Genomic DNA, 21,588 nt, shown 5'->3' with positions numbered 1-21,588 from the left:
TCATTGCACTATACAAATTATTGCATTATACTGCAGTATTATATTATTGCATATTATATTGCAATTATGCATTATACAAATTATTATACATATTATTGCATTATACTGCAATATTATATTATTGCATATGATACATATTATTTTATTATACAAATTATTATACACATTATTATACATATTATACACTATTATACATATTATACAAATTATCCGATATTAGCACTATTATATAACACTGTTATACAATTTACCGAATTAATTTTGCAACGACAGAAGTCGAGAAGCAATTGTACAGAAACCATAAAAAACATAGAAAATCATTTCTGTTAAAACTGATTAAAAAGACGCCCTTTAACCCCATTGGTAAAAGTAGAATTAAATATTAATTATTAAGAGGAACCTTCTCACATCCGCGGCAGAAAAAGTGTTAATTTTCAATCATTTCCGCAATTTCCGCGTGTCACAAAATGCGTATAAATCAGCAGAAGCGACTCTCGTTCCAACTCCCGTTTACCATAGTTACTTCAGAAAACTCTGATCTCGCATAAAGATCCGCGGCCTGCATACGTATAAACGTTGAGAAACTTCGGAACGGTGATAAAGTCCCGCGGTCCCGGAGACCATAGAAAATGGCGGCCGGTTCGAAAAGCGACGGGATCAGAGAATCGGGATCCCGTCCAGTAACCCGAATGTTCGCCGGAACATGTTGTTAATCCCTTTTCCGGTTGAAATACGGTCGGACCGGGCCGGGCCGGGCCGTGTCGGGTCGGGTCGGCGTTCCACGGCTGCGACGCGACACTCGGCGTCGCAATTAAAGGCCCGAGAGAGGACGGAGCCAACCCAGAATTTCGCAGGCTCTTTCATTATATCCGGCGACATGCAACGGCGCGGCCGCCTCGCGTTTTCCACGAAGAAAGTATTCCACCGTCACGCCGTGTAATTCCGTCCGGCCTCTTGTAATCTGCCTCGCAAATAGGTTCATCTTCGTGGAATCACTTTTTAAGTAGAAACTACGGCGTGCCCGGGAGAGCAAAGTTTTTCCCGCGGCGGGAATCTTCTTCGTTCGGAATGAAGCGATTTGTCATCGACGGCGCTCGCCACGACCGCTCAGCCACGCGTCCCATGCTCGCGAGTCATGAGCCGACGAAGATTTATGGGCGAACTTGTCGAACGCCTACCGGTTAGAGCATAAGCCGGGCTCGGCCATTTGAATTGCTAAGCGTTCTGTTTTCTTCGAAATCGTAACGCGCCACCTTTTTCTCTCAACGCTAAACCTACCACGGTCAAAATGACCGATTTTTGTTATTTTACGATGCTACAAACTCTGGAGACTTGTTCGTGGAAAATCGTTGAATAAATTATGTTATTGAAACAAGTCTTATAATTGAAACTTTACAAAATCCAAATGAATTCTATCTTTTCACTCTTATGAGTCAATGCACACGATAATTGTTATTACTGCTCGGTTGGTTTAGTGTTAAATTTCATGTCAATGTCGAAAGTATCGCGGCTCGCGTTTCATTTATTTTCGAGGCGTTTAGTTTTGATTTATGCTCGTTGAGAAGTGTGCAGTTAAATTGTGTCGCGGAAGAGTAAGCGACGGCGAGTGTACTATCTAATTGGGACACTGTATGTTCTCGTAATAATTATGAGTAATCGAAATTTAATATTTAATATGTTGTTTAACGTAATTCTTGGTTCGAATGTTTTTTTGTTGGAATAATTCTTTGTTCGAATGATTCTTTGTTCGAATGATTCTTTATTCGAATGATTCTTTATTGGAATGATTCTTTATTGGAATGATTCTTTATTTGAATAATTCTTTATTCGAATGATTCATTATTTGAATAATTCTTTATTCGAATGATTCTTTATTGGAATAATTCTTTATTCCAATAATTCTTTATTCGAATAATTCCTTATTCGAATGATTCCTTATTCGAATGATTTTTTATTCAAATGATTTTTTATTCAAATAATTGGAAAAAAGTAATATGGAAGAAATAAATCGATAAACTGTAAGAAAATACTTAATATCCTATTATTTTTATTCAAATCAATCATTTTCCGCACGTATATATCGTTTTATTACATTGAAACAAGCAATTTTGTTAACCTAGAAAATGCGATATAGTGTAAAGAAAAAATTGTGATGTGCGCGATACGATGTATACGTATTCGCAATATTTTTTCTAATGTTTTAAAAATACGCGAGTTAAAATATACGCAAAAATAATTTTGGCGTACAGTTTATTATTTATTTGATACGTGTTATTTTAAGAACAAACATTTTCGTAGAAAGCCGAAACGAAATGTCACTCCAAGCATTCTACTTTCATACTTTTCCCAAACAGTTAGCCTCTTAAACAGAAAGATATTAGCAACTTTCCTTCAGTTTGCTCCCGTTTTTGTTTTCAATTTAAAGTTCCCGTCGCCACGTTGCATTGGATTGTTTTCCTTTTTTGATCATGAAGCGGAAAGAGATTATGCGCTGTGACAAGATCGCGTTGCGCCCGGTTTTCAACAGAGAAACTTTTCCCCTGGCGTTTAATTCGAGTTTAATTGATCATCGTTCTTCCGGAATTGTCCTTCCAAAGTTCCCTAATTTGTTGGGATGATTTTTTTGCAGATGAGTTTCTCTTCGACATCGAGTTGGGACAAAGGAGAATTCCGGATCCAATCTCGCGACGTAGAGTAGTGAAATCAGTTACCGTGGGGTAACTAATTACTGTACCTTTCGTTTATTTCCAAGCATAATTAACTTTATCTTTTTATTACTTAGTTTAAAATTCAATTATCAATTTCAATCTATTCTTAATTATTCTTCAACTTTCTATTTATTTTGAATTATTAATTTAATTTAATTATCATCTCAATTTTCTTATTTGAACTCAATTAGTTAGTTATTAATTAGTTATTTATTAAAATTAAACATGGAAATGATGGAAGTTCTCCAAGTACCACGAAAATTATTTGAATTTGTTGATACTAAATTCGCGAAATACCGAACGAACGAAGATCAATATTCAATCAAATAAATCGTGCTAGTTTAAATTCTAGGTTAAATTTATTCTATTGTTAAAACACGTTAAGATTACAGAAAAGCAACACAGCGATTAGTTATTTAAATTTTTATTTTTAGTTCCAATCTCTGTTCCCTCTCTCCCCTTTCTAGTTCCCTCTCTTCTAATATTGAAACAAAGATTTCATACCTTTTTCCTGCGAGAATTCACGTCGATAAAAGGAACTTCGAAATTTATCTTTGAGTTCCTAAACGAAATCGTTGGAGTTTTGGTATCGGAAATTCCTGAAATCCGGCAACAGGGCACAGTAATTGACCTCTCTACCCCACGAATGTTTCACTCACTTCTGCAACGCACCTCGCCCCTCGGAGTTATAAATGGCGGCTCTCTCGCGATTTCACAGAAACAAATTGGTTTCTTTGAAATCCTATTTCCGCCGAGTCCCGAAGGGATAAACCTGCATTGTGCGGCGCGTCGAAATCATTTCGTGCCCGTTTCGTTATTGCAGCGCGGCACTTCTTTGCGATTCCTGGCCCCGCGGTCTCCGATAACGCAAGCGAAATATGTTCCGTTAACGATTAGCGATTAGAATGCCGAAGGAAGATAACGCTTCACCGCCCTATATGCAGATTAACGCAATCACGACTCGCCATAGAGATTTATGGTTGCGAGTCGCGCGCGGAAGCGTTGCTGCGGGCAATGCGCGAAATCGCGCGACACGTAATAAAGTGAAATTTTAATAAGGTCCGATCGATAATTTAGTCGAATAAACCTGTCGGTAGAGCTGTTTCGGACTGGCGATGAATTCAATTAATTTAAATGGACGCGGGAACATGTCGATGCGTATAATCAACTGCTCGCACGCGGTGTAATGACGCTGAAAAATTTGTAGCAAATACGCTATGCAGTTTATTAAAGGATGCTTGTTCAACGCAGAAAGGTTTTAATAATTTTATAATAATCGTAATAATGATAGTAATAATTTGGTTTTAATCATTTGATTCTTTCAACCCTTCGAGGACGACCCATAGTTCTCGGTTTTTTACTATGCGACCGTACAGTAAATTCTCCCTAATTTTCCTTCAGCTTGTAAATAAAAAAGGAAATTATCGAGCTTCTCTTGGGCACTCTTTCAATAAAATAAAGCGTTAAGAATTTCATAATAAATTATTCAATGACAATGTAGGCTTCAATATGAGATTCTAGTAACATAAATAATTTCGTTCGGTATTATTAATGACGAAAAAATAAGAGAGTTACTTGGACGAACATTTTTCAAAATTTCCGGCAATAATAAATGCATTAGAAACGATATTTGGCATTTCCCGTTTAATTTCTTTTGCATAAAAGAGTACCTGTATAAAAATTACTATATTTCTGATAATTACAGTAAATTCTCCTTAATGGACGCTCAGATTGTGCTCGAAAATTGATATTTTGAGAAGGGGAGGTACGATTATTCGAGCATTATTATTTAATATTAGTAATATAATTATAATTAATTAATATTGACATTGACATTGACATTGACATTGACATTAATATTAATATTGGTATTAATATTGATATTAATATTGATATTGGTATTAATATTTATATTAATATTGATATTAATATTGATATTGGTATTAATATTGATATTAATATTGATATTGATATTAATATTGATATTAATATTGATATTAATATTGATATTGGTATTAATATTGATATTAATATTGATATTGGTATTAACATTTATATTAATATTGATATTAATATTGATAATAACATTAATATTAATAATAAATAAAAATGAATATTATAATTATAATAATTATAAAAACGAGGTGTGCAAGGCTCGAATAATCGTATCTTCTCTTCCCAAATTGTCCATTTTTGTCTACAATCAGAAGGACAATTGCGGAGAATTTGCTGTATTATGCAACGATTTTTTTCTCCATTAATGATAACAACCACTATACCTGTTGGAAACACCATAAACACCATAAATGGTCCGGAGGCACGTCTCGACGGTTTTAACATTGAAATATTAAATTTAAAAGCTAGGGGTTGGCTGTCAGTGGATGAGAAACAGTTCGATCTGTCATCCGGCTCGCGATGCAGAGGATTACCTCGCCTTCGGCTTTACACATTCCCGCTTCCTGAAAGTGTTTGCCGGCTGCAAATCCGATGCAATTGCCGTGGCCGCGGCTGTTCTACTCCGTTTAATCACTCCGGCCCGTCGCTATGTATATGGAATTCGGTGATTAATATTTCCCGGTGGGCATTGTCGCTCGGAAACGCGGCTTTTCTTTGCCGTAGACCTTGATGAAGTGCCGGCGATGCACGAATTTTCACGGAATTCCTGTAATCAACGTATTCGGGTCGATTTTGCGACCTCTTTGGGCGAGCCAACCTGGCAAGTTCAGGGGGTGACGGGTCGATTTTTCTTGAAGGCGCAGCCTGGTTCCGTTAATCCCGTCGGTTGCAGAATGTATCGGCTTGTTGCAGAAGTAATTTCGGTTTTATTCGCGAGCTATCCGTTTGAAAAACCGAAGCTACTTTCGCAGTAATCCGGTGGTACGATTTTTCAATACGTTTTTGATTAGGTTATTGTTGCATTTGTTTATTTTATTCGTTGTTATTATAGTCGAACGTGCCGAGGGCGAAAGGGTGAATTTTAAAATTTGGCTCCGGTGAGGAAATTAAAAGATATTTTCCAATTTATTGCTTTATATGAATATGCAGTTAATTAAATTGTAATTATTTTATTCTGTATTTTATTCTGTGTTTTATTCTGCTATTCGCAATATTGCGTAACACAATAAACATGTGTTTGTAACAGGTACTCTGCGCCACAGGAAACTTTCCTTTGTAATTTTACATAGCAGCGATAAAGAACACCCACGCAGAAGTATACGAAAATATGTTTAAGTAACAATTCATCGAAATGGACCTTTTTTGTTGAGTTGGTGTCACGCTTGTTAATTATTGATTACAACTACTACTACTGCAAATAATAATTGAAGTGCTGCTGTGTAATAAAGCAATCCATTTGCAATATCAGATATTGCGGAAGATTAAAAAGAATTGTGAAAGAATATCCTCAGATGTATATTACAATACAATAGTTTACTACACAAGGTATCCCATAATTGTGTTAATACCCGTAAAAGAATGATTCCCGAAGTCATTTGAAGTAACTTTTTCCTTAGCGAAAATGCAATCCGCGGCTTCGTTTACGAGTTATCAGCGAAAATCAGTGGCCAATGAGAAGCGAGCTCGGCTGGCGCAGAGCAGCTGAGCCAACGAGCGGACGGAGCCCAGTTGCGCTGATTGGCTCGGCTGCTTTGCGCCGCCTCGCGCCAGGCGAGCTCGGCTCTCATTGGTCACTGTTTTTCGTTGATAACTCGCAAACGAAGCCGCGGATCGCATTTTCGCTAAGGAAAAAGTTACTTGAAATTACCTCAGGAATCACCCTTTTCAGGGTGTTAACTTAATTATACGACACACTGTAAAAGAGCGTCAGTCTCAACACATAGATCTCCAGTTTTATTCAAGTTATAAATCCATAAACACGATCTCGAACAACACTTTTCACTATACACATTTTCATCGAAGCAATTCAAATTCGTTCAATCCGATCGCCGCGAATAATAATAAAAGTATCAGCCTTACTTTCTTCCCTGTATCTTCCAGAATGATTTCGAACGTCGATCCACCGATGGCATCGAAAGCGATCAAAGATTTATTTGCAATTAGCTCAAACGGCTGAATCGATTCGCGGCAAAGTCGATCCCGGCCGATGTAACTCGATCAAATAATTACTCGGACAAATAGCATTATCCGGATCCCCGCGAACAAATGTAAGAACTGGCCCCCGCACTAATCCATCGATTTCCTGTATCTCTGAATTACAGGGGCTGCGTTGAATCAGAGGCAAGTGGGATTAGGCTAATACCTTCGATAGCGTTTGTTCAAACCGATAAACAACCGCGCCGGCGTTCTACCAACCGTGCATCACCGCAGCGTGAACGCAGGCCCGTTCGTTCTGCACGGCGCGACGAGCACCAGGAACGAGACTAACCGACTATTCCGCAAATCAAACGGTGTATCAGTGAAAACAGAGGCCGGCCATCAAAAAGCAAACCGCGAATAGAGCCCACCCCCAAGCAACGATGTCCGTTCGGCCGTCGGGTCCCGGCCGAATCTCCGAACCAGCTTTCCGCATCTTGAATCATGTCGCCGACGGCGAGACACCTGGCTGTCGAAGAAGGTCCCACCTGAGGGCCCAAGAGGACCGCTTCTCTCCGAAAGACTATCCGGAGTAATTAAAAAATTCGTAGAAACCGAGCCGAGGATTCGATCGACTTGAAAAGCACATCCGTCGATCGAGAAGAAGCCGATCGAGAAAGCTGGAAGTTCATCGTTCGCGGACTGTGTTCCAGGTGTCACGAATATTTTTGCACGAAGTTCGGTCAACGATCCGGGCGGCGACCAGAGTCATGACAATCTCGACCGAGTGCGGCAGGCAATCATGACGCAGTAAACCAGTCGGGGAACAGTCGTAGGCCCGGTCCACCATGTTGCACGTAATGGCAGCGGTGACGACGAGCCTGCCGAATCGTGTGGACCCGACGCCCACGTCGTCCAGCAACAGCAGCAGCCCGTCGAGCACCGCGGCGAACAACGTGACCTCGGTCCCGGTGGAGAATCCGACGGTCGAGAACCTGCCGGAGAACGTGAACGTGTTCGTGGTGGTGATCAAGGGCATAATCATGGGCAGCATAATCACGACCGCGGTGCTCGGCAACGCGCTCGTGATCGCCAGCGTTCGAAGGCACAGGAGGCTACGGGTGGTGACAAACTGTTATGTGGTCAGTTTAGCAGCCGCCGATTTGTTGGTGGCGATGTGCGCAATGACGTTCAACGCGTCCGCCGAGCTATCCGGCGGCAAATGGCTGTTCGGCCGGTTCATGTGCGACGTATGGAACTCCCTGGACGTTTATTTCTCCACGGCCTCGATACTACACCTCTGCTGCATCAGCGTCGACAGGTACTACGCCATTGTCAGCCCGCTCGAGTACACCGTCATCATGCGCCAGGGCACCGTCGGCTGCATGCTGGGCAGCGCGTGGGTGCTGCCCGCGCTGATCAGCTTCATACCGATATTCATGGGCTGGTACACCACGCAGGAGCAGCTCGACTACATGGTCAAGAATCCTGAGGTAGGTTCTCTCCTTCGTTATTCTATTATCATCGTCGCACCTCGCCGTCTCGCATTTCTGTGTCGGCTTAGGCTGCTGATATTTTTAACCCGAGAAAGATAACCTACGTCGCAGAGGCGCCTGCGAAGACTGTTGATTTTTGTTAATTTTTCATAGAGGTCTAGTGATTTAAGTTTAAAATTACTTAAAATATAAACAAATATAATATAAATGCATTTTATTTTGACAATAATGCCAAACCTTTAAAATGACTAGATTAACTTAAATAAATATCCATTGTTAGTATAAAATTGACGCCTTAGAAAAGCATGCGCCTCTGAAGCGTATGGTTATCTTTTACGTACGTTGTCATATGGTTATCTTTCTAGGGTTAACTAGTTAGCTGCGGCGCCTTCTTTTCAGAGCGCGCGTCTGTATAGGACGTCGCGAAATTATTGCACGAGCGGGAAACGACGGGTTCCTGAGGTCATTTGAAGTAACTTTCTCCTCGGCGAAAATGTGCTGCGACGCTTCGTTTACGAGTTATTAATGAAAAACAGTGACCAATGAGAGATCGCGCGCGCCCGACGCCCCGCCCTCGCGACCACTGCCGCTGCGTCAGACGGCCGGCGCGACGTGGCATTGGTCGCTAGGGCGGAGCGCCGGCTGCACTCGCGCTCCGATTGGTCGGTTGGTTTGAGGAATAATTTTGAGAGACGTAATTCAGATAGATAAGTGGATCGGTGAATTAAATGTTGCAATATTTCGGTTAGAAAAACAATGTTGGTTATAACAACAAACGGCGTGAACGAATATTGATTGTCCGATGTGCAACGCACAGGTGGTTTGTCAAGAATTTCTTGCGCGCGAACTGCCAAATGCACGGGCTACCGCGGCGAACGAATTGCTCGTTACTTGTAGAGTAATTATTAGGGTAATTAGTGAGTTCAGCCGGGATCAGTACTTCTTAAGCCAATCTAATCGTTGGAATCAAAACAGATTACTTCGGCCTTCTTCTCCGCCCATTATCGGTCCATCTCTTCGGATAGAAGAGATTATGTGCGTCGATTATGTGCCACTAGCGAGACTGTTTAATTCGTATATTTTCTAACAGTTTCCCGTTTCAGACGAATTTTCGTGTTTTTTAGGTTATCGAACCTCTGACGATTATGCCTGTGCTTGTCGCGAATCCACTAAATTAACAAAGAATATTACAAGCTTTATTAATCGCGAAATCGTGTTTCATTTTTTTACACGCGCACGAAGGTTTCGATTTTCTTTCGACGGACAAGTGAAAATAAGTATAACAATTGATTTACAGTTATCAAGTGACAGATATAGACGACAATATTTCTGAATGTTTTGCTAATTTTTTTGTTTTCGTTTTTGCATATCTCGTGATAAAAGGGAATTTCACAACGTTAAATATATGATATTCTGTTTTTAAAAAAGCACGCAATTCCATATTTGGTGACTAGAGTAGCGTAGCCCCATTTACTGTGGGCTGATCAATTGCCTGTGCCTTTATATATATTTATCGAATAATTAAAAAATGAAACGAAATAATAAACAAATAATAATATGTCTTAATCGATGAATATAAAGTTATTCATGCTCGAAAAACAACCTAATGAAGTCGTGTAATTCGGAAAAGTTAATTTGTGGACAACGAAGGATGAATTAAAAGCTGTGTAAATTGCAAGAACATAGAAAATTGTTGCAACTCTTTTGTTAAAGCCGCTTTTCAAGCTGTAACATAAAATAATGAGAAAAACTTCCAGTTAACTATTGAATTAATATAATATTTATTAATGTTATATATTTATTATTAATATTAATATCATAATGTTTATTAATATTAATATTATAATGTTTATTAATATTATATATTTATTATTAATATTAATATTATTATATTTATTATTAATATCAATATTATAATATTTATTAATTAATACAATTCGATAACATTAAATCAAGCCAGCAAAAAATCGACTTACACCGCTCTTGCTCCGCGCGCGCAAACGATTGCAAAACTGCTCGCAGAATAATCGATTTCCGTTTAGCTCGGAACGATTCCGCAGCCACGAGATAAATAACAAATAACTCGAATCGATTCCCGTACGGCGAAATTTCGGCGGAACCGTTCAGGCCGAAAGGGAACGATCCATAAAACGGCTACGGTCGAACGGTGTAACTGGCTTTGTTCCTCTCGGGCTGCGGGTTGTCCGGGATCGATTCTTCGAGAAACTATCCGACGAAATTGCGACGCGATTTCCGGAGGAGGAGATTTATCGACAGGGGCCGCGGCAGCTCGGCCGGTTAATAAGCGTTCTGGCCAGCACACAGAATTGTCAATGCTAACGATAATTCTTCAGGGATAAGAGGATTTGCGCGCAAGGGTCTTCTCCAACGATTTGCATGCGAGCGAGCGAGCGCGCCCGCGCGCGCGCGCACGCGTTAGGGTCAAATCGACCAATCATGCCCTTCACGTCGGCCACGTAATTTGCACTATTGTTTCCTCGATTGGCTAATTTGGTTATGCATAGCGGCCCCGATGCATCATGGGAACACCGGCGCCGTTACGCGCCCCGCCGTGTTATAAATTCAGAAGTAACGGTAATTTACTAACGGAGAGAATTGAATTTCCATCTCGACGAAACGTCGATCGTTCCATATTCATCGGCTCTCTAGGAGATGCTTCGATTTTCTACCGATTCGCTATCGGAGAACGGTCCCCGAAGTTTGTCGCGCGCGCGTTTATCAGCGCCGACTGGTTCCGTTTGTCCGATCTCGTTCCGGGTTTTACGAACAGAAAGAAGAACTCATACCGAGGCTGGTAAATTGGCAGAAAAGTCGCTGGAATAAAAAGCTCGAAAGTAAAGCGAAACTCCGCGTCCACTTCGTTTCGCAAGCGTAAATTTGCCTCGGCTCGTGTTTGCGTCGGCTACCGGCAACGTTTCCGGAGTAATTGTTTATGTAAATTAACGGAGGTGACGGCATTTGTGTGCCACGAATATCGACGTACCGCAACGAGCAGATGAGTGCACATACTGTGCATGTCCCTTGAAGATTATGCTATCGATTCTTTTATTAATCGGTCCGTTTTGGGTGATTGTAAATACTGGACTGCGGATATTTATGCAAAATAGGAATGTTGTGCGTCGCTTGCATGATACAAGAGCTGCATAGAACTTACTTTCTTCCAAACTTTCTTTCAAATTTAACGATTCGAATAGTTTGAAAATAACATATCGATATTCTTAACTTTTTACAAATTTTCGGTGTTTAAAATTTTATACAGTCAATTTTGCAATAAGTGCATTAGTTTTAGCATTAATTCTAATAAATTTAGAACATGGAACTAAACGTAGAACTTCTTTTCTTCTGACAACGATTTTAATACTTTGAAAATAACGTATCGATATTCTTAATTTTTTACACCTTTTCGATGTTTAAAATTTTATGTAGTAATTTTGCAATAAGTGCACTAGTTTTAGCATTAATTCTAATAAATTTAGAACATGGAACTAAACATAGAACTTCTTTTCTTCTGTCAACGATTTGAATACTTTGAAAATAACGCATCGATATTCTTAATTTTTTACATCTTTTCGGCGTTAAAAATTTTACATAGTCAATTTTGCAATAGATTTTGCAATAGATCAATTTTGCAAATTTAGATTATAAATTCGTGAACTATTTAAAACAATTTTGCTCGTCACTGTATAAGCCACGAAAATGAGCACATTTATTAGAGGTCCATCAAATCATAAAATATACAGGGTGTCCTGTTTAAGCGAGTGCATCAGGATATCTCTGAAGGAGTTATTGTCATAAAAAAATTGTTCCTACAAAAGTTATTTGATAGGACCGGCTACATCATTGGCATTAGTTTCCTAAGGAAATGTTAAACTTTGATCTATGTCACTTGCTTCTATGCATAAACATTTAGTTCCAATATTTTTTATACGATGATACTTTTTACTAGAACGAAATGATCGTTCAGACTCTGAATTTGTTCAAATAAGAAAGGAAATAAATAAGTTATTTTTCATATCCTGATCATTAGCATGCTTAGAATGTCCTGTTATTCCGGAGTGAGTATTTCACAGATCTCATTTTATCGTCAATAATTAAACACCATCGATCAAATTCATGTTCCAGAATTAAACTGCAATTTCTAACTGCAGTATCGTTTTATTCAATCGCGATGAATGCGATGAATGGATCGAGTCCTACGCGAATCCGACGATTAGCGTGGCGCGCATAATTGCCGTAGTGCATCATATTATAACGATGACTCCATAAACCGTTCGCGAGGTGTATCGAGATGTATTTATAACGGTGCTAAGTACGTTTTAATGGATGATACATTTCTCACACCTGAAGCAGCAATTGCTCTCGAAACTTCTACAATGCTCTGTGAAACGCTTGTGCGCAAGATTCAATGAATTCAAGTGTTCGCAACGCTTTCCCCTACACGCTGAAAGTAGAACAATTTCTCTTTGTAATTTCATAAGCTGTTGATACGAATGCTCCCGCGTTGTTTACACGCAGGGATGAAAAAGTACGCGACTCTTTACTGAAACGGGAAAGCAACGCACCGTCAAAGTAATTCGAAAACAGCTTTGTCTGCATGCTAAGAGGCTTTTGCGATAGTTAACGCTGTGAAATTAATGAGATATTTGTAGAAATAAATTTGCAAGATTGTTACACTTTTGTGCGAACGTTTCTTGACGCTTTATTATATTAATATAATATAATATATTATATTCGTATCAACAGCTTATGAAATTACAAAGAGAAATTGTTCTACTTTCGCTTTATTATATTAATATAATATAATATATATAATATATTATATTATATTATATTATATCATATTATATTATATTATATTATATTATATCATATTATATTATATCATATTATATTATATTATATTATATTATATTATATTATATTATATTATATTATATTATATTATATTATATTATATTATATTATATTATATTATATTATATTATATTATATTATATTATATTATATTATATTATATTATATTATATTATTATTATATTATATTATAATATAATCGAATGTTCGGATAATAACACAGTTAATTAGCTATATGCCTAGGCTAAATTATTATTAATTTGCAAAGCAAATCATGTTCTACACGGATCGCTTTAGATCGAACTGTTCGCTCGCTATGTACTTCTCCTTTTTAATATTTTCAATATATAATTATTCTTCGATAAATCAAAGAGAATGCAAGGACATTTTTCGATCCTTTTGTCTTCATTGTTCGTTACTTCGTACAATCAATTTTATCATAAATACGTAAAATCCGCAATCTAACAATCATCACCAATGAAAACCGTTTTCGACGAATTGTACTTGTTATTTCCAATAAAAAATTGAAATCTTCGTGTCACCTTTTGCACGATTTCACGATCGATAGTTTCAACTTGAACAATAAATTTCGTTTATAGATAGTTTCCAAATTGCTGTTATTCTGGGCCCCTGAGCTCAATTGTTAACATCTTCGGCGACTCGCGTCGTCGTTTTCTCTCGCTCGAAAAAAGATAGTTCCGAAGTACTTCCACCGACAGAGAAACGTCGTCGATTTTCGTCGCGATCGGCGATCGATCGTCCGAAGGTGAAATCGTTTCCGAATTCTGCTAACGAACGAGATTCGAGTCGAAGCGAAAACGCGGGCGAGGTGTCGCTCCGGCGGCCGCGGGAAATTGTGTTGCGTAAGTATAGCCATTCATTAACCTAATGGAACGCGATTACCGCGTGTATATCTGTGCCGGATAGAAATGTCAAGCCTCCGGTGACCATTTCGTAACTTCGCCGGCCAGACAAATCCAATTTCAGCGCGTCTTCTTCAGCCGTGTCTGCGCTAAAAATAAAGCGAAGTCTCGGGCCCGGCAAATATGTATTCCTGAAACCGATTCGCGCCGCGGATCGATCCCCGCGCGTAACTTCGTTCCTCGGCTGGCTGTAACTCCGACTCGAAATTCGTAACAACGCGATGATCACACGCATCTTCGGCACACCGTGCAATCATTCGTTAGCGAGCCGTTCGTCGGCGTTCCGGCCGGACGATTAAAGTTCTCGCGTTTCTCCCAATTTCTGCTCGGCCCGCCGAGCGCGATTGCCTCTGTTTCTTCATTAAACGGGGCGCAGGTTGATTGAAATTGCGAACGACACGATACACATTGTTTCCAAATGTAGTTTACGTAAGCCTAGGGAAAGGCTTCATCTCATTATCCCGGAGGTTTCATAAAACTTTTGCATGCACGACGAAACTTAACCCGACGCAGCCGAGGCGAAATTGGATTAAAAATTCCACTTAACCGGCACGTGGAGATTGTAACGTAATTATTTCGGAAAAAAGTAAAGAAATCGCGACCATCACGGCGGGCCCGCGACAGTTTTGTTTCGAGTAAATTGTTGTGCGCGCAGTTCCGCCGGTGCATAACCTTAATTCTACGGCGTTAATCTGCGAAGACCTCGGACTTCGCGTTTAATTACAGTAATCTCTCGCGGAAATGCCAAATTTCGGATTTTGCTGCGAATTCTCCCGCGCTGGTTCTACGTCTATGTAATTTATTGCTTCGTCGGAGCTAAGGTTCGTGTTATGTGGCCTCCGAATTGCCTTCGAATCGTGTCACGTGGCCTTCGAATTGCTTTCGAATCGTGTCACCTGGCCTCTGAATTGCCTTCGAATCGTGTCAAGTGGTCTCCGAATTGCCTTTGAATCGTGTCAAGTGGCCTGCGAATTGCTTTCGAATCGTGTCAAGTGGCCTCCGAATTGCCTTCGAATCGTGTCACGTGACCTCCGAATTGCCTTCGAATCGTGTCGCGTGGTCTTCGAATTGCCTTCGAATCGTGTCACGTGGCCTTCAAATTGCCTTCGAATCGTGTCAAAAAATTCGAAATAAAAAAGTTAAGGTTATTTTGTCCATTAAAACCATCAGTGAGAGAAGTCAATATCTATATAGCTTCTGTATCTCGTAATTAGTGCAGATAATTTTTCTTTCGCACAAAAATCCACAGTCTAGCGAAAACAGTAGGTCAATAATTAAACGATAAGAATTCTCTGTACGAACATTATGAATTCTGTTTGAGTAATCTGCTTTGTTTTCTATCAGACTACAAACGAGTCAAAGATTGTTCGAAGCGTAACAATGCCTGGGAATGCAAGATTCGAGACATCCTCGTGCAAGACAATCAAGAATTTCGTGAGCCAATTTACTTGCGACAACAGCTTTGGTCACTTGCCACGAACTTCGAATCCGGTATCCTGAGAAACATGAATAACATCTGTTGGATGCAGGAAATAATATTTTAGAAGAACCGATAGTGTGAACAGTTTATTAATAATTGTATATCAGGGAGACGTTTGGGATGAACATTAAAAATACGATGTAGATTTATAATAATAAATCATTACTTTGAGAACTGCAACAGATGTAAATTGCAAAGGAGTAAATACTGCACTTTACTTCAGCGAAAAATTTAACGATACTTGGTGGTTGCAAGAAATATTATACATTACAATATATATATTAGTATTAATATGTTATATTTATATGATAATTAATATATAATATGATATGATATATACGATATATATTATATGATATTGTATAACAATTAATATATTATATATTTTATTATATTAATATATATTATTAATATTAACATATATTAATAATTATGCACTAATATCTATATTTCTCATAGATATGATATTTGAAAAGATATCTTAATAATAAGACAAGATAAGATGTGCTGATCAATATGAAAAATTCATATAAATCGTCACGAAGAAATAAACAATCGTCTCATATCGATGAAAATTTATTTAAACTTATTTCAATGGAGAATTACTATTATCGAAGTTGCAAAATATTTGCACGATAAACTTTTCAATGATCTTTTAATTTACGAAATAAAATTAACATTCTCGCCAAAGATAATTGTCATTTATGACAAAACGCAATGTTCGTTATCTATAATAGTTACTTGCAAGCAAAAACTGTTTCCATTATTGATAATGGTAACGCAACACACAACAATTAATATTTCCTCATCATTGCATTTTAAAAATCCTTAGATCCTTCAAAACTAAACCATGACTACCCTTTGCGCGAATAAAAATCAATTTTCCCTCGATGACTCTTTCCTATCAAACCCGTACAACAACTTATTTCCGGTCTCCGTTCTCGCCATAAAACGCATCAAATCCGCGGTCCACGTGTCCACGAGCAATGGTCTCACACTGATTTCGTTGAACGTTGCAGGTGTGCTCCTTCGTGGTGAACAGGCCGTACGCCGTGATCAGCTCGTGCGTCTCCTTCTGGATCCCTGGGCTGGTGATGATAGTGATGTACTATAAGATTTACAAGGAGGCGGTCAGGCAGAGGAAGGCGCTCAGCAGGACATCGAGTAACATTGTCCTGAATAGTGTGCACCACCACAGGTCCTCGACCAGGCAACACCATCATCAGCAGATGCTGCTCCAAGCGGCTGCCGAAACCGGTGAGCTTCCGTTGTACACGTAGAATTTATTTCAGTTGGTACGTTAGCAATGAAACAATTCATAATGATCTCGGTATTCCCTTCGTCATTGACACCATCCATGAAAGAAGTAGGAAGCACTTCACTAAATTAAGCGAACACACAAATCCACTAATTATGCCGCTCATACAACAACAATACAGCAGGAGACTAAAAAGAAGATGGCCAATCGACCTTAAATGAGGTTCAGGAGGACTTTTCATTGGGAAAGCCCTCATCATGCTATTAACGGACTACACACCAAGTCCCCAGCGATCACATCGGCCCATAGAATTTGTATTCTGATTGCTGATTTCTAATAAAAAAAAAAATAAAAAAAAAAAATAAAAATTTATTTCAGCTTGTCTAGGGAGTTCCTGAGGTACCTAACGCGGTGCAGAAAGCGTCTTTGGGTCGCCTCTGAAAAGCCACCAATGTGGAAAAGACACACAGGTGTGCACTGTACCCTCGGTTCTCACACTAGCCAATAAGTTGCCGGACATAGTGCCCGCCTTTTTCTACGTTAAACGCGCACGAATGCAACTCCTTATCGTGATTAAATGTCACAGGACCACGTGGGAAACGTCCTTAACACGTTCCGTGCCGAGCTTTTTTTACTCGAATCTTCACACTTTGATATTTTACTAAAACTTGATGTATTACGTGCAATTATTAATTCTCGTACACATAACAACGTAACAAAAACTTATCAACGCCCATTCTTGCGGTGGAAATTGATTCTTCGGTTCTAAATTTCTTGTAAACAGTTTGTTCAGTTCACTAAGCAAACATGCAAGCGTGTACCATCGATGGTACACGCGGCACGGAACGTGTTAAAGTATCGGAGAAATTGGATTGCCAGCCAAAAAAGTCACGGAATAATTTCACGTTAAATATCGAAGAGATAGGAAAAAATTGTGACCCGAGACAAATCTGCGATTTTTTCTTATCGAACGCCGTAGTCGAAGATACCTTTTAAATATTGTTTACAGTATGCCAGTCTTGTGCGAATTGCTATCACTATTTGCTTTTACCATTACTTTTACCATCGAGCGATATTTCGGGTTACCGAAATGGCGAACAGTTCCGATAGCAAAATGCTGCGGTAGTTTTAATTAAAATGGATTAAGAGGGTTAAGTTAACGCGATGAAAGACCCCGACAGCATCTCGTTTTATTAAAGAACTAATTGAAGAGCAGGCTTTCTCGGCGAGCACTACTTGCCGAGAAATTAATACGTCTTTGTAGGAAGTCAAGAAACACGCCCCCGGGTTTCGGGGCCGCTAAATATTTTCATCAAAGGGTTCCGCGGGCTTTCGTCGTGGAATATGAAGAAGAAGAAGAAGAGGATATTAATTATAACGTCATAAAGCGTACGTACGTACGCGTGACGTGGCACGAATTAAAAATTTCATTCTCCGTTTGTCTCTGAATTATTCCCGGTTAAACGGGAACAGATAATAAGTTTAGGCTAATTTTTGTCGGCGGTAATTCTTTGACGCGATTATCGCGAAGTAAAAGGAAGACAGGTAAATGTAAGAAAAATATACTTTAAACGCGTTTCGTTCCTCTTTCTGTTTTCTATAAGAAAGGAAAGATAATATAAACGCGTCGTTTCAACGTTTCTCCATGAAAAGGCAAAAATAATTTGAACGCGTCGCGTTTCAAGGTTTTTCTATAAAAATGGCAAATATAATTCGAACGTGTCGTTTCCTCTTTTCTCTGCGACAAACGTGTGCTGCAGCGACTTTTCTTGGTTCTACCACTAAATTGCAAGCTTCCGTTCTCGCGGCTATTTTTACCGTTAATCAAGCAAGTGATCCGCTTCATTTCTGAGAACGATGTTATGGAGGCCGGGAGATTGAAGTAAATATTTGTTCCTCGTCGGAAGAACACGGCGAAAGTGGGGCGAACTCGCGTAATTGTTGCATTTGTACCGCGAGCACCATTTTTTCCCCCGTATCTGTATTTACGAAAAATTGATAATTGACTCGGTGGGCGGCACGGGGCGACAGCGATCGAAAACTGCGAACGGTCGCGCGATTCGACGATGGCGAAAACAGTCTGCTTTACGACTGTTCTAATATTTCCTGGAGAGTTATTTGTTTTACATCCCCAATGGATTTATGGGCGAGCCGACGGTGCGCCGTCGTTCGAAAAGTTCCATAAAATCTCGGGTTGATGACGATCGCGATCGCGATCGCGTGGCAAATTGGATTGCGCGTTTTAATTGAAACATGAAACTAGCCGACGCGTAAAATGTTTCGTTCACTTTCGCGCGTATCGGCTGTATAAATCTCCTCGGCTGGAAATTATTAAATCTATTCGCCGCGAAAAGCTTGTTTAATGTAAAATGCTTCGTTCCGTCTGCCGCTGCGCGGAAGTCCCATCGACGACGTGTTATTATATTAACGAATTCGAACCGGCATGGCGCGGTCTAACCGTTGAAAAAATTCAGTTTTCACGATCAAAAGGTTTATTTGTTCTTTGAAGGTGCTTTTCCACCCTTCTCATTGTTCAATGGGCACAGTTTTCTGATCAAAGGAATATCTCTGCATTAGACCTTTTCAACTCTTTTCCCATTATCAAGCATGAAGATCTTGCTTTGTTCTGCAAAAAATCACTTTTTAGAGAATCCTTTTACTTGAAATAACGGTTTTCTTTTTTTACAGTTATCACAGCTATTACAATTATATATAATGGAATAACAGTTATTTAAAAACGTTTTTGAAGTTCTAATTTATAGACTCTTATTTTTCTTCTGAATATAGCTTTTTCTTTCGTTCGATGAATTACAGAAAAACAAACTGTTGGAAGACCGAAATAAAGTTCACGTAATTTGAAACCCCGGGGGGGATTCTGTTTACGACGCTGTCTAGAGAACCAAATAATAAAACGGTCTAAGGACAGCTCAGTCGTTTCCTGAACGTTAACCGGTACGTGTCGGATCTACTTGAGCCGTGATAGCATGAGTGAAGTGGTTTTGGGAAATCCTGGTGGTCCCTCGAACTGCGGTGGACAGTGCTCGAAGTTTTGCCGAAGGCATTTGCTCCGGATATTTGCTTGAAAAATGCTGCAATTATATTGGAATAATATAATACAATATTATATTATATTATATTATATTATATTATATTATATTATATTATATTATAATATTATTCTAACATAATTGCAGCATTTTTCAAATATTATAATATAATATTATTCCAACATAATTGCAGCATTTTTCAAATATTATAATATAATATTATTCCAATATAATTGCAGCATTTTTCAAATATTATAATATTATATTATATCATATTATATTGTAATATAATATTATAATATAATATATTGTAATATAATATTATTCCAACATAATTGCAGCGCATTTTCCAAATATTATAATATAATATTATATTATATTATATTGTGTAATATAATATTATAATATAATATTATTCCAATATAATTGCAGCATTTTTCAAATATTATATTATAATAAATTCGCAAATTTTATTGGCTGGAATGACGAAACAATGTTTTAAATGATACTTTTTCTCAACTCGCTTACCTTTGAGCCTACAACAAAAATTTAAACGATGCAATATTTCATCGAAATTGAGACGAATGAGTTGAAAAATCATAATTTTTTAATTCTTTTTTCACACTACGCTTTTTCTGCTACAGAAAAACGTTGAAGAATTTCGTAGTAATTTATCATTGTCGCGCACTCATTACTCGAGCCATATAACCGAAAAAATGGAAACGATAAAAAGGCCAATATTTATGCTTACAAACTACCGTAGTGAATAATGAAAACCGCGATGGCGACGAAGGATGAGATTAAGCACGCTTTAACACCGTCGTTATTAACCCCGCGATAGTCGCGACTCATCCGATAGATTCACGCGGAATCATCTTGCAAATATTTCACTGCGCCCGAAACTATTATTAAAACAATGTTTACCGATTATAAATGCCATCCATTTTCTCATAAAATTTAACTTTCCTCCGCGTACACGCGTTATCGGTTGTTTCACCGAAATTAATAGCGTACCGACTTGTTTTATGACCCGCGTCGACTTCTTTTGCAAAAGAATGACCGCGTTTCAGCGAGAAAAGTCGTCCGAAAGGTTCAATATCTTGAATTTCGAGACTTCGAAGAGCGCGTATTCGAGAGAGACCAAAATGTGCTACTAACACGGAGGTCTAAAAATGGAGTTTTTGCCATAGATTACCGCTTCGCAGATCACTTTGTACCGGCGAGGATCGAGTTTTGACGATCGTCGCCAGAGATCTCGTCGACAATTACGAAGGGAACGCTGTGCAAAAGTGAAGCGACCTCGCGTATGCAACGTCTTCGCGACATCGACGCACCTAATTCGATTACGCGAGACGTAATCTTTCGGTTCTTTAATCGTCTTAGAGCGGCGCGACGCGACGCGGTCTTCTGCCGCATTTTTCAGCGAACTAATATCGCCTGCTCGATCGCAATTCTTTCTAATAACGGCGCGCGGACCGAAACGCGCGCGCCGCGAGCCGCGAGCCGTGAAAGAACGCGGAAGCGATGAACGCTCCCGCGAAATCCTCTTATCTCGTTAAGCCGTAATACCGCGCGCGGAAGAGCCGCTCGTGCCGGGAATGCCGAAGAAAATGCAGTTTCCGGCCGCCTTTGTCAGCGGCCCGAGGAAAGCCCGTTCTCTATCGTCTCGTCTCGCCTCGCAGCGAGCCGCATCGGCGTTGTTCGCTAACCGGAAACAACGCGCTTTCGAATTCGTCCTGGTTCACTTGAGCAGCAGCGGCTCCATTGTT

The 21,588-nt window shown here is 39.2% G+C and overlaps 1 protein-coding gene across 2 annotated transcripts in view; it reads left to right on the top strand.

Moving 5' to 3' along the window:
• LOC117224200 (octopamine receptor beta-1R) overlaps positions 1–21,588 on the top strand; it is a 244,764-nt gene that overhangs the window by 14,978 nt on the left and 208,198 nt on the right. For both annotated transcript variants that reach the window (XM_076525998.1, XM_076525997.1), the window contains exons 2-3: positions 6,926–8,233; positions 16,534–16,771. In XM_076525998.1, coding sequence (XP_076382113.1) covers positions 7,589–8,233; positions 16,534–16,771 — 883 coding nt within the window. In that variant the 5' untranslated portion in view covers positions 6,926–7,588. The remainder of the gene's footprint in view (positions 1–6,925; positions 8,234–16,533; positions 16,772–21,588) is intronic.

This window comes from Megalopta genalis, chromosome 13 (assembly GCF_051020955.1).
Source record: "Megalopta genalis isolate 19385.01 chromosome 13, iyMegGena1_principal, whole genome shotgun sequence".
Classification (NCBI taxonomy): domain Eukaryota; kingdom Metazoa; phylum Arthropoda; class Insecta; order Hymenoptera; family Halictidae; genus Megalopta; species Megalopta genalis.
This window is presented reverse-complemented; position numbering and strand designations above follow the sequence as displayed.